This window comes from Puntigrus tetrazona, chromosome 20, assembly GCF_018831695.1.
Source record: "Puntigrus tetrazona isolate hp1 chromosome 20, ASM1883169v1, whole genome shotgun sequence".
Lineage (NCBI taxonomy): Eukaryota > Metazoa > Chordata > Actinopteri > Cypriniformes > Cyprinidae > Puntigrus > Puntigrus tetrazona.
The window spans coordinates 14,188,701-14,200,975 of record NC_056718.1 but is presented as its reverse complement, the minus strand read 5'-3'; the positions used below and the strand labels follow the sequence as shown (position 1 = coordinate 14,200,975).

At 37.6% G+C, this 12,275-nt stretch overlaps 3 protein-coding genes across 4 annotated transcripts; 2 read left to right on the top strand and 1 right to left on the bottom strand.

The window, feature by feature from the left end:
• Window positions 1–266: 266 nt before the first annotated feature.
• Window positions 267–2,224, bottom strand: tmem179aa (transmembrane protein 179a, genome duplicate A). The gene is made up of 4 exons (XM_043218766.1): window positions 1,905–2,224; window positions 1,678–1,815; window positions 1,022–1,100; window positions 267–913 (listed from the first exon to the last, which is right to left on the bottom strand). Exons 1-4 carry the CDS (start codon window positions 2,204–2,206, stop codon window positions 740–742), a joined length of 693 nt encoding a protein of 230 aa, XP_043074701.1. The 5' UTR covers window positions 2,207–2,224; the 3' UTR covers window positions 267–739.
• Window positions 2,225–2,447: 223 nt separating this feature from the next.
• On the top strand, window positions 2,448–7,243 carry prph2lb (peripherin 2-like b). Of its 2 annotated transcripts, none has more exons than XM_043218764.1 (4): window positions 2,448–2,945; window positions 3,416–4,233; window positions 5,558–5,804; window positions 6,133–7,243. In XM_043218764.1, exons 2-4 carry the CDS (start codon window positions 3,656–3,658, stop codon window positions 6,385–6,387), a joined length of 1,080 nt encoding a protein of 359 aa, XP_043074699.1. In that variant the 5' UTR covers window positions 2,448–2,945; window positions 3,416–3,655; the 3' UTR covers window positions 6,388–7,243. The 2 variants fall into 2 exon arrangements, with proteins under 2 accessions (XP_043074699.1, XP_043074700.1); XM_043218765.1 differs by having other exon boundaries at window positions 2,448–2,949.
• A 595-nt stretch (window positions 7,244–7,838) lies between these two features.
• On the top strand, window positions 7,839–12,183 carry serpina10a (serpin peptidase inhibitor, clade A (alpha-1 antiproteinase, antitrypsin), member 10a). The gene is made up of 5 exons (XM_043219703.1): window positions 7,839–8,017; window positions 9,218–9,788; window positions 10,073–10,346; window positions 10,544–10,691; window positions 11,697–12,183. Exons 2-5 carry the CDS (start codon window positions 9,224–9,226, stop codon window positions 11,883–11,885), a joined length of 1,176 nt encoding a protein of 391 aa, XP_043075638.1. The 5' UTR covers window positions 7,839–8,017; window positions 9,218–9,223; the 3' UTR covers window positions 11,886–12,183.
• Window positions 12,184–12,275: the final 92 nt, after the last annotated feature.

The window sequence follows — 12,275 nt, the reverse complement described above, 5'->3', positions numbered from 1 at the left end:
GTTGCACTAACATGTTATAAAAACCAGTTCAGCTTCAGATAATAATATATATAAAAACAATGAGAATGGAAGTGCTCATTATCATTTTGGATGTATGATGTTCATCAAAAAATACAATTCCAGTTGCATTTCCAACTGATTTCCAAATGAAGAACAAAGAAAAAGCAGTCAAATATTTTGTCAGTTCAGTGTTAGCCAAAAGCAAAAAAAAATTTTTTTACATGTATTGGGATAAACTCCACACCTATAACAGAATAAAGACTGCATAAGAGCAATTATTCAGTTTTATTTTTGGTTATATTTTGCTCCCAGGTACAGTAAAGGCAGTATTATTTTCTAAGTGAAGCAGACTTTATATATCATGTCTAAGTGAACTGTGAAGCTGTGACATCTGCTCAAAGAGCCCCGATTTACACTTTCCTAAGTCTACTAAATGCACAGCTGCCTTCTCAAGAGAATGAGGTACAACATAATATCTCACAGGCAGTGTCTTTACATGTAAAAAAAAAAGTAAGAGTGAATATGAACATAACTCCATGTACAGTTTGATGAGAGTTCTGTAAGGATGCTGTCTCTAAACAACAATTATAACTGACTTCGTCATCTGCATTCAACATGAAGTCGTCATGATCATGAATCTACTTAGACTTAGGTCTAATGTTTGATATGTTGTATAAAAATATGTTTACTCTGAGGGTTTAATTCTGCTCTCAGCGCAAATGGACTAAATGAGAGATGTTTAAATCATGGCATTCCTGTTGTAAGAGCTCCTTTGTAAAGGATGACCTAGCAGGAGCTCCTTCTCTTGAACAAGACTGTCTAGCAGCTCCTGCTGCCGGTGGTTATGGTAAACCTTTAGGAAGGCTAGTACCGTTAGACCCAACCAGCATAACCAGGCTGACCACAGGCCAAACTGTGAAACAAAGAGCACATTTACATATTAATACCACAGATTATGTACACAAGACCCTTCGTATACATACTGGAAAATTTCTACTTGGTTTAATGGATAAGTGTTTACCTGTGCAATGGCAAACTGGTCGTAAAAAGAGTTGTTGTCGACACCAAGCTCTAAATCTGTGTCTTGCAGATCCTCACAACTGCCAAATGAAATAAACTGAATTTAAAGCAAACATAAGTTTTTCTTTTTTATACCATGAAATAATATCAGTTTCAGAGTCATTTTGATGGAATGCAGACTTCTAATGCAGACAATGGCTTTCATTTTTTTTACTTACCTGGGAGTAAGTCACTGCATTTCAAATAGGATAAAAGGAAAGGCTCATTCCAAGCCAAAGTTTTAAAATTTAAGAATTTGAAGGATACAACTCATAGACACGTTTTAGAGTGCTCTAGAGTTGCAGTAATAATAATACATAATATAATATAATATATAATAATAATGACTATATGCAGTTGTCTTAAAGGACAAGTCATTTGAATTTTTTAAGCCAATACATGAACTAATTCACAGCATTGTTATTATTAACATCTTGGTTACATTACTGTATGCATAACAATTTAAATAATAAAATGGAACAAAAGCTTGTGCTCTTTGTAATAGTCTACTAAATATCAGCATGACTGTTATTCAGTGCATGAGATGCAGTGCAGCACTCCTTTGAGATACTGCTTGCCTTGATTCTAAATGGTTTAAAATCGTTAAAAACAGTTTACCTGCTTGGCATGGCACCATTTTCGGTGACAGCATCACACCACGCACTGAAGCCAACGCTGGAGATGGTACCGGCCACAAACACCACAAATACCACCAACAGGCACAGGAGCAGATTCAAGAAGGCATGGAAAAGAGAGCTGCAAGAAATGCAAAGACACCAAATAAACACGACGATAACATAATTAACCTGATAGGGATGTTTTAATATGAACGAGGTGATGCCTACTCGTCGTGGCCTTTGCAGAGGAAGAAAAAGGTCCGCCACGCCTGTACAGCGGACAGGATGAGAGACACGATGCCCACGAAAGTGATGAAGCGACAGGATGACTCCGGTCCCCATTCTTCAACTATAAAGCGCTGTTTCCCCATCGTCATGTTCTCATTCTGCCACATTCCCTCAGTGAACAGCAGGCATTTCCCCTGGAAGTCATCGCTGTTTTCAGAGAGCGGCACGACGGCGATGAAACCGAAAAGAAATGCTAAAAAATAAAGGATGCACTGGCCGAAGAGAAAATTATCGACGGCCATCGTTCCGGCGACTGCATTTGGCTACTGCGCATGACTGGGAACGCTCAGCTATGTCTGCATCGTGTTATTGGACGACGACTGAACTGTCACCGCTGCATGCACAGCATCTCCGAACATTTTGTACGTTTTGACTGCAACCGTTATGTAAACTGCGGAAAATATTAAATATTAACAAAATAAACTACGATTTGATAATAAAGAGTAAATATAGCCTACAACAAAATGAAAAAAAAAAATTCTGTGTACAACTATAAAATATTCCATGTTCATTTCAGTATATGACGTCTTACTGAACATGTTTTACAGTATATGTTAAAAATCAAAGACAAATTCCAGTGTGAAAATATGTACATCTGTACATTCTTGGTTCCTCCAAAGGTTTCAACCTCTGAGCATCTTAGGGAGTTTATCCTTGAACCTATGTATATGAATTGTCCCTGTTTGGGGTTTGTCTCACACATAGTAAATACATAATGCATTATCTATTACTGAAAGCACGGAGGGGGGCACTGATGTTATTCGCTTCGGATTGGCCCAGATGGCTTGTAAGTGTTCTGTTAAATCCTGAGGATAAATGGATTAGGTGGAGGTCACAGCGAGTCTGGACACAATTCACTCTAAACCTGCTCCTCACCTCTACTCCGGTCCCTTACCTGAAATATGCAAAAAAAGGGAATATGACAGCATCTACAGTCAAGGTCCACGGATTACAAGGCCATAGTGGATGTTGGAGATCTGGGTAGGTAAGTTTTGTGGTTTTAAGTGTGGGAATACAACTTAGAAAAGTATTAAAGTATGATAATGCCTACAATAACATTTAATGTCCTTCTGTAACGTCTAATGTTAAAAAAGTATAATTTATAATCTGTTTTTTGACTGTGTACATTGAATGCACTTCACATATGACAAGCTGACAAATGTCTTGATTACATACACCCTAACTTTATACTCATACTCAATAAGTATTAAAACAATAAATAATTTAATACAACTATGAGCCACAGTCAGGCGTACACATATTGACAAAATAAGTGACGTTTCTATACTTGCTAAACTAAAATAAGCTTGCACATTCATCTCAGAAATAATCTTTCAGCAAGTATCATGTACTTATAGAAATATACAAATATATACAGCATATATTAGCCATTTTCACACACTGTAAACTATCCATGCATTTATTTTGTTACATTTTCATCTTGATTTCAGTACCTGTGCTATTATGAAGCTAAGGCCGTCATCCAGGAGTGTAAAAATACCTAACCTAAGCTGCTTATGTGGCCCTCTCGGTCTTCTCTCCCTGTTCACTTCCCTCCTCCCCGTAGAACATGCTTCCTGTCTTCTCCCGTTTACCCAGTATGTTATGTCACCCTAAAATAAAATGAGCTTTACATCTGGACATAAAGCAATTTACCGCTGAGACGGTAAAAGCAACATTTCCCATCGACAATGGCAGTCTTAAAAGTGACATTTACGAAGACAAACAGAGACAAACTGGCCCAGGTTTTATGGGTCCTGAACTGGGTGTCTGTGGTAACAGGAGTCACGCTCTTCAGCCTGGGCCTGTTCTTAAAGGTGGAGATCGTGAAGAGACGGGAGCTGATGTCAAAAGAGATCGTGTCAGTTCCAAACATGCTTATCTGTGTTGGCTTGACTGCCTGTGCGATCAATTTCCTCGGGGGAAAGATCTGCTATGACTGTGTGGACACCACCAAGTTCTTGCGATGGAAGCTGCTGATGCTGCCTTACATCATATGTACCTTTTTCTTTACATTTTGTATCCTCGTTGGAGCGCTGATGTGCTATAGCATGCGTAACGATCTGGAGGAGTCGCTGTTTTTAGGCTTGCGTGATGCCATGCGCTATTATAAGGACACGGACATGCCAGGCCGCTGCTACATCAAGCGCACAATGGACATGCTGCAGATGCAGTTTCAGTGCTGTGGCAACGGAGGCTATCGAGACTGGTTTCACATTCAGTGGATTAGCAACCGCTACCTCAATATGACCGATAGCGAAGTTGTGGAGTAAGTCCTTCTTTTTTTTACCCAAAATGCACTTTTGCATTGTTCACCCAACAATAAAAACTGCACCATCTTTTGTTCTCCTCATGTCATATCAAACCTGTATGATGTTCTGTCTTCTGTGGAACACAAAAGAGGATATTTTGAAGAATGTTTCAGTTGACTTTGCCCACACTATGAAAGTCAGCCCAGTTCATAATAACACCCAACCCCATTGACTTTCAACTGAGACATTTTGTAATGTGTTCCACTCAAGAAAGACAAGACAAAGAAATACAAGTTTGGAACAACATGAGGGCGAGTAAATGATGACAATAAATGATAGTATTCATTTTGGGTATACCGTGAATATGGCCAAAGTTATTAGAAATTTTCACCAACTAAAAAATAATTTCAGTACAGTAGTGTGTCAGTTGGAAAAATCAGTTTACATTTCTAAACATACATTTTACCATTAGTTGGAATAATCCAGTATGATTTTTGGTGTCTGACAGCAGCCAGTACCCCACACTGAGATCTCATCATCGTCCAGTCTGTCCGGAATAATACGAAGAAACAGAAAAAACTAAACAAAAGAGACCTACGATGCCTGCAAAGCTACCTGTAAACTATATGCAAGAGCACCAAAGATCCTTTAAACACCAAGGATGGTGACACCAAATGTTTATTTAATTTAGTTAATTGAAGTTAACCGATAAAGAAAATCTACTGATGGCATTATTTTTGTCAGCATACTCATTTTGCTGCAGTTTTACACCAGTGGCTATAACTTTTAACGGTACTGTAACTTTGCAGGTAGGTTTCTTAAAGTCTGTCTCAGTTTATTCCATATCATTCCAGGCAGACAGGATGATGATGAGATCAGATCTCTGTTTGGAGAACTGGTTGCTTGTGCAAACAAATATCTCTCTGAATTATTACAATTACTTGCAAAATGAATGTTTGAAAATTTTAAAAAGCCATATTTGACAGCTGATGTTGATAATTGGTGGTTATTTTAGTTTCCTATGTTCTCTTAATGTGTTTTAGTTGTATTTTATGTCTTATATTTATTGTTTTTTTAATTTATTTTTAATATCTTATTATTCTCTTATTATTATTTTTTTCTATACAACACTTTGGCAAACTTCAGTGTTTTCAAAGTGCTTTATAAATAAATTTGATGGATGATTAATTGATTTCCTTTCCACAGTACAGCAAAAGCTAGAAATAGCTGGCTTAAAACAATTTTTTATCCGGTGAAAATACCAGTGTTTTCTTAATTTTGTCATTTTGGTTCATTACTAATATTGCAAAGAATTATTTAACGCCTTCTACTCTTTCTCAGGCGACTGCGGAGTAATGTGGACGGGAAATATCTGATCGACGGAGTGCCGTTTAGCTGCTGTGGCCTGCATTCTCCTCGACCCTGCATCCAACATCAAATCACTAACAACTCAGCACACTATAATTACGACTTCCAGAAGGAGGAGCTGAACCTGAACCGGAGGGGCTGCAGACAAGCCCTGCTGGAGCACTACACACAGATAATGCAGTCTATCGGCTTAATCGTACTCATCATCTGGCTTTTTGAGGTGTGATTTTGTATTTTAATAAATATTTAAATGTAATTTGTTCCTGAGCCATTGCTCAGTCTTCAATGTCACACGATCCTTCAGAAGTCTAACATGCAGATTATGTATTTCTATTATAATTAGTCTTTCACTATGGATTAGTCTCTGAGTTCCAATCGAATGCAAGGGTTTGCAGACCTCTACTGACAAACAGATTCGATTTTAACTGCTCTAATGTAAAACAATAAATAAACAAGTCATTTGAGAGAAATTCGGAACTGCAACCCATCATTTTCAAAGCAAGAAACACAACCTCCTCATTTTCTTGAATCTCTTCTCCTTCCTCTAGGTGTCAGTGTTGACAGGAGTGCGTTATCTTCAGACCGCCATGGAGAATGTGCTGAGGTTAGGAGACCCTGACTCTGAGTCTGACGGCTGGCTTCTGGAGAACAGCATTGCGGACACTGCACGTTACAACTTCAACATCATTAAGAACCTGGGAAAGTGCTACCAGGTAGATGACGACCCCAATATAGATGTACCAAGCACCAGCCAGCAAGCACAAGAGAACGTGCCTGTAAAGCAAATCCCTGTGGCCCGGTAGCACAAGAGACATTGGACATTGAGACTTACCCAGCCATTCAACAATGGCAGCCTTGGAGAGGCAGATCAAGCTTTGCATTGACTCTGCAGCCTTTGACTTCATGCACACAAAGAGGAGTGGATGTTAAGAATGGCCTGAAACAATAAAACACAATGTGAAGGAGCTCTTAGCTGAAAGGCACTGCATTGCAATGTAATCCTTGTGCCATACAAAAAAAAAAGATAATGAAATATGAATTGCATTTTAAGATGCTGGAGAACAGGACTGATTTGTAACACTGGCTAACATTGCTGTAAAGAAAGATGGTAATGGAAGACAAGCTTCTCTGTGCCTCTACCCTGTAATGAATATTATTTTGTCCATCCTAAAATATATATTAACGATAAACACATTTTAATCTAAAAAGGGTTAATTATAGGCCTTTGTTCCATTACTAAGGAGCTATTACCATCCATAATGTATGAAATGCCTTTCTCTTTCACTCACTTGCTTTACTTGTTTCATTGTAGGTCCGTATTCAAGTTTTCCTCTAGTAAACCACTCACACATTCCTTTGGAGACTTGCAGTATCTGACAAGGATGAATTTTAACTCGATGGCTAGCAAACATCTTATTAATACGAACTGTGGCTTCCATGTGTTATTGCAGCACTACTGTTTTATATAAGCCTAAACTGTATTAAGTCTAAATTACATGTTCAATCCGTTGTGCGTTTATTCTTTTAATTGTAAATTTATTTCTCACAATTGCTACATTTTTCTTATATTTGGTGACTATTCAAAGTAAAATGTTTTGTCAGTTTTTATCAGTCATTTCTCATATTCAGAAATAAAGTCAGACATCTGAGAAAGGTGTAAAGGTGATCAACAAAATCTACAGCGTTTCAAGTTTGTTATTGTTACGTTTTGTAAGCACTTGAATGCAAGCCAGAAGATGCTTAACTTTTGGGCACAAGAACTGCTCCAAACCAAATCCCTTGAATTAAAGAGATTGTTCTGCACTTATCTTGCAGGCCGTCACCGAGACACCCATCCGATTAACAGCGTCTTCTCCACCTTGAATTAAAAACAAGTGGACTACTCTACCCAGTAGCCTTCAGCTAGAGTAGTATCACGTGGTACAGCGATGTACGTTACTTTTCTTAGCGCTGGTAAGGAAAGACATGATTGGCCAATCACAGTAATTTGTGATTATTTGAACTATTTATTCAAACTTTTCAGGATTTCAGTTGACATAATCTACAGTTTTTAATATTCATTACATTTTGCACAATAGTGTCTTATATTGGACAATTTTGTCGCGCTGTGTGTGTGTGTGTGTGTTGTCAAAAAATAACACAATGCAGAAATAAATATTACAGAAATGTAAAAAGTACGCAAAATATCCGTACAAAGCACAGTTGTTTATGTGCGGGGACGTTACGTAAACTGCGCTTCTCATCAAGAATGCGCAAAGGGCGGATGTTGCGTAATCTGCGTACGTATGGTTGGTTTGTTATTGATAGCGACATCATGTGAACTGCTAGTTTAATCGATGTAATTACTTTGTGTTTGCACTGAATGGTGTTGAAACATTCCTGTCTATAGTCGTTTAATAAGGATATTAGGCACTGACGTCGAATCGAAAATTTGTAAGTATGTTGGCCTCCACCATATATTTTGCAGTATTTCTACTTAAATCTCCGTGCATGTCTGTAGTTATAAAGCACCAGAATTCTAGCACTGTATTGAATTATCTAATATTTCTATCACGTTTGATGACAGTTTCCCTGAATGTTAGCGCAGTCTGCGAAAGAAAGAAACCGTAATGTAGCACTGTCACCATCATGGCTCTTCGTGAGCTTTATATCCCAATATCCTTCAGATCCCAATTCAAACGACGCGTTTTTGTTTAGCTATTAGCTGTTTAGCTGTTCTGTTTCTAGCCGTGATGAAAATGACAGACTGGTTACTTCTACAGTCGTTACGTAACGCTCTGCATCGCAAGCAAGCTAGTTACATTTAGTTTTTGCGAACTATATAAAATATCTCTTTTATCTCTCTACAATGAAAAGGCCATAAACAAAGACGTAACGGGCACGAATTAACCAGTCCTTTGCAAAGCGTGTTGTTTACAGCTATGACCTGTCAAAAGTTCAAAGATCGGAATCATGCTTATGGATCAGCACTTTATCAGTGACAGTCCTTTGTGCGTTTTCTATCCCTGACTCTCATATATTATATTTTGTCATTTAGGAATAATTATGTCCTGATTCTAATAAAGCCTATTGTAACACAATAGATAAGCTACATGCATTTCTAAGGCATTAAAGTGGTCAGCATGCTCATAGCTGAAAAAAAAGAAGTTCACAGTATTCGCCTTTACCGAGTAAAATGCCTTTTAGTATAATTCTGTAAATCTCTTAGTAACTGCATAGCATGCATTCAATGTTTTATCCTCGAATATTAATGGATATAAATGTAGTTTATGTAAGCAGTCAGCATATTTACTATTATAAAAATCTAATTAAATTGAGTTGAATTACATGCTTATCGAAATTTGATATTCCACAAGTGATAACCACTTTTTTTTAAATAAAATGAAAAATAAATATATTTTTCTCGAGTGTGAGCTCCATATTCTCACTATATCATACTGTATAAACCGTAAAAATCTGATATTTTAAAGACGATACAACATATGCTTTCTTTTTTGAATTAGTTTTTGATTTTGTGTACCAGTTAAATTAACAAGTTCAGGCTCTATAGAGGCTCTTTCTTGTATAATATTTTTGGTTCATGGTGATAAATGAAATAATATGCCTGTTTTTTTGGGGTTTTTTTTTTACCAGAGCATCATGAAGATTGCTATCTTCTCCCTCTTGGTCAGAGCATCTCTCCTCGCTGTGTCCGTTCTTGGGCAAACCACAGACGTTGAGGAGCTTGCCAGTAAGAACGCCGACTTTGCTACCCGGTTGTACAGCAAGATTGCGAGCTCAAATGATGACAATGTAGCCATTTCGACCTTCGGGACCACCTTGGCCTTGGCAACATTAGCAGCTGGGGCTGGTGGGGCTACTCGCACCGAGCTGCTACACGGTATAGAAGTGGCCTCCATGCAGAAAGATGAAGAGCCCGAAAGGATTCCGACCCTTCTCAAGCAGCTGAGGGAGACCACTTCTCAAATCCAGGCCACTGGCCTCTTCATGAAGCAGGACGTCAAGGCAGATGACGGCTTCAGCAGCCGAGTTAAGCAGTTTTATAATGCAGATGTTCAAAATGTGAATTTTGCCAGTGGACAGCAGGCCAAAGAAAGCATTGATATTTACGTAAGAGAACAAACAGGGGACAAGGTCAAAGATGTGGTGGAGAATGTAGATCCACAAAGCATGTCAATGATAATCAGTGGGGCTTTCTTCACAGGTAAGGAGGAAACCAGCTAAAGATTGCATCAGTGTCATTTCATCATAACATGAAATAGTTGCTATTTAATTAGCATATTTATTTTATATATTTATTTTAAAATTTCATACATGTAAGGGATAATGCATACTGTCTTGCTTGTAAACAGCCATATAACTAAATATATGAATATAAAGACAACAATTATTGATCTGAGTTGAAACATTAATTGCACACTAAGAAACATAGTCCATTACAATGTACAAAACGTTTAGCTGAAATGATGATCTCTTGATCTTTAACAGGTCAGTGGCTGCAACCCTTCAACGTTACCTTCACCCAAGAAGAGCGTTTCTATGTAAACAAGTATAAGATCGTGCAAGTGCCCATGATGCTTCGTTCGGGCAAATACCACCTGGCCTATGACCCCTCGTTAAAGGTTGGCATTCTGAAACTGCCCTGTGAGGAGGGCATTGCCATGCTCGTCCTTCTTCCAGATGAAGATGTGGACTACACCTATGTTGATGAATCCATGACTGGTCAAGTGTTTCGTGGATGGGTTAAAAAGCTGAAAAAGACGTGAGTCATGTAATCAGTCTCTCACATTTTCACAAATCAATGTGTGTGTTTTTTTTTTAAATGACTCAAATCTCCATCAGCCAAAGTGAGCAATCATATGACATGCTTGAAACAGTTTACAGTTACTCTGCAGAAACGTGCCATTTCAAGACACATTTCTGTTGATCTCTAAAGATCAGTTTTGTCTCTGTCCTCAGGAAGCTGGAGATTCAGTTGCCCAGATTTTCACTGAAGCAGTCCAACTCACTGAGTATGAGTCTGCCCGGCCTGGGTATTAAAGCGATCTTTGGGAATACTTCGGATCTTTCTGGAATCAGCAGCGATGAAGGCCTGAAACTGTCAGAGGTGTGACATTTTTCCGACAATACAAGAAAACTGTCAAAGATTTTCAAGTCAATGCATTTTTAACATATTTGAACAAATATTGTCATAACATGCATGTGTTTGTGTGTGTACATATATATACATATACTGTGTAAAAATTGGAGAGTAGTAATTCTTATTAGTTTCTTATGCTCACCAAAGCTGCATTAATTGAATCATTGAAACCAGTTAATTTTACAAAATAATGTTAAGTCATAAACGGTTTTCCATTTGAATACTTTAACATGCAATTTATTCCTGTGGTGGCAAAGCTCAGTTTTCAGCAGCCATTACTTCAGTATTCAATGTCACAGGATCCTTCAGTTATTATTTTAATATGTTGATTTGGTGCTCATGAATGAAATGTCCAAAAGAATAGTATTTATTTGAGATTTTTTTTTTTCACCTAACATTATGGAGGTTCTTTACTCTCACTTTTTATCAGTTCAGTGTGTCCTTGATTAATCAAAGCAATAATTCCTTTCAAAACCAGATCTTATGGAACAACCGCTAGTGGTGACCAAAATTATTAGAACACAAAAATTAAAAAAAATACTTTTAAGTCAGTTATTTCTATCTTTTGTTGTTTCTTGGGGTTTTCTTGAGGCTTCTTGAGGTCTCTTGTTCTGTTTCTACATGTCATTCCAGACAGACTGGATGATTATGAGATCAAATCTGTCAACACTCCTTGTGCAAACAGAAATCTCTATGAATTATTACAATTATGAATGAATGTTTGGAAATGTAAGTTGCTATGTCCTACTGTCACACTACAGAAAAAGCTAGAAATAACTTAAAACCATTTTTTTTAGCTGGTAACAATACTAGCGTTTCAATCATTTTGGCCACCACTGTGTGTTTGTGTGAGATCAAGGATGCATACACACACACACACACACTTTACCTTTATATATATATATATATATATATATATTAGTAAATAATGTGATATCCCAGCATGCATTGACCAATCCCTTTTTATTCTAGGTGGTACAGAAGGTCACTGTGGAGGTGGATGAGACCGGAGGCTCAGTGTCCGATGCCTCCAGCAGTCTGTTCATGACCCCTCTTCCTCCCAGGCTCACTTTCAATCGACCTTTCATTTTTGTTGTCTACCATGAGGCCACACAATGCATCCTCTACATAGGACGTGTGGTCGACCCAACTAAGAACTAATTATGCTGAGAAACTATCAACGTTATACTTACACTTTATTCCTACTCATAGTTTAGCCTGCTGTTTTGCTTGAATAATCAACTTAGAATTTAACATCGAATTTATTTGTGTTATGTAACAGAATAGTGTTTTTAATGTCGTAAAACAAGAATATCGGTATAATATAATAACAATACAATGTCCGGTTAGGAAAACAACTGTAAATGTATTGTGTTTCCTGAAATGGTTGATTAAGGAGGTTTATTGATGGCGTGATGAAGTGTTAACCACACAATATAACGTTACATGTGACAAGTAACTTGTATTTTGTGCTTCTTTCCGATTTGTCAGTATCAGCATAGTATTCTTATCAGCACTTTAACAGGCTGTTCAAATGCAACTCATTAAAGC

Coding starts and splice junctions, on each gene's coding strand:
- tmem179aa (XM_043218766.1), bottom strand. CDS start 2,206: ATGGCCGTCGATAATTTTCTCTTCGGCCAGTGCATCCTTTATTTTTTA. Junction 1,101..1,677: donor AATGGTGCCATGCCAAGCAG/GTAAACTGTTTT, acceptor TTCATTTGGCAG/TTGTGAGGATCTGCAAGACA. Junction 914..1,021: donor ACCAGTTTGCCATTGCACAG/GTAAACACTTAT, acceptor TTTGTTTCACAG/TTTGGCCTGTGGTCAGCCTG.
- prph2lb (XM_043218764.1), top strand. CDS start 3,656: ATGGCAGTCTTAAAAGTGACATTTACGAAGACAAACAGAGACAAACTG. Junction 4,234..5,557: donor ACCGATAGCGAAGTTGTGGA/GTAAGTCCTTCT, acceptor ACTCTTTCTCAG/GCGACTGCGGAGTAATGTGG. Junction 5,805..6,132: donor TCATCATCTGGCTTTTTGAG/GTGTGATTTTGT, acceptor TCCTTCCTCTAG/GTGTCAGTGTTGACAGGAGT.
- serpina10a (XM_043219703.1), top strand. CDS start 9,224: ATGAAGATTGCTATCTTCTCCCTCTTGGTCAGAGCATCTCTCCTCGCT. Junction 9,789..10,072: donor CAGTGGGGCTTTCTTCACAG/GTAAGGAGGAAA, acceptor GATCTTTAACAG/GTCAGTGGCTGCAACCCTTC. Junction 10,347..10,543: donor GTTAAAAAGCTGAAAAAGAC/GTGAGTCATGTA, acceptor CTCTGTCCTCAG/GAAGCTGGAGATTCAGTTGC.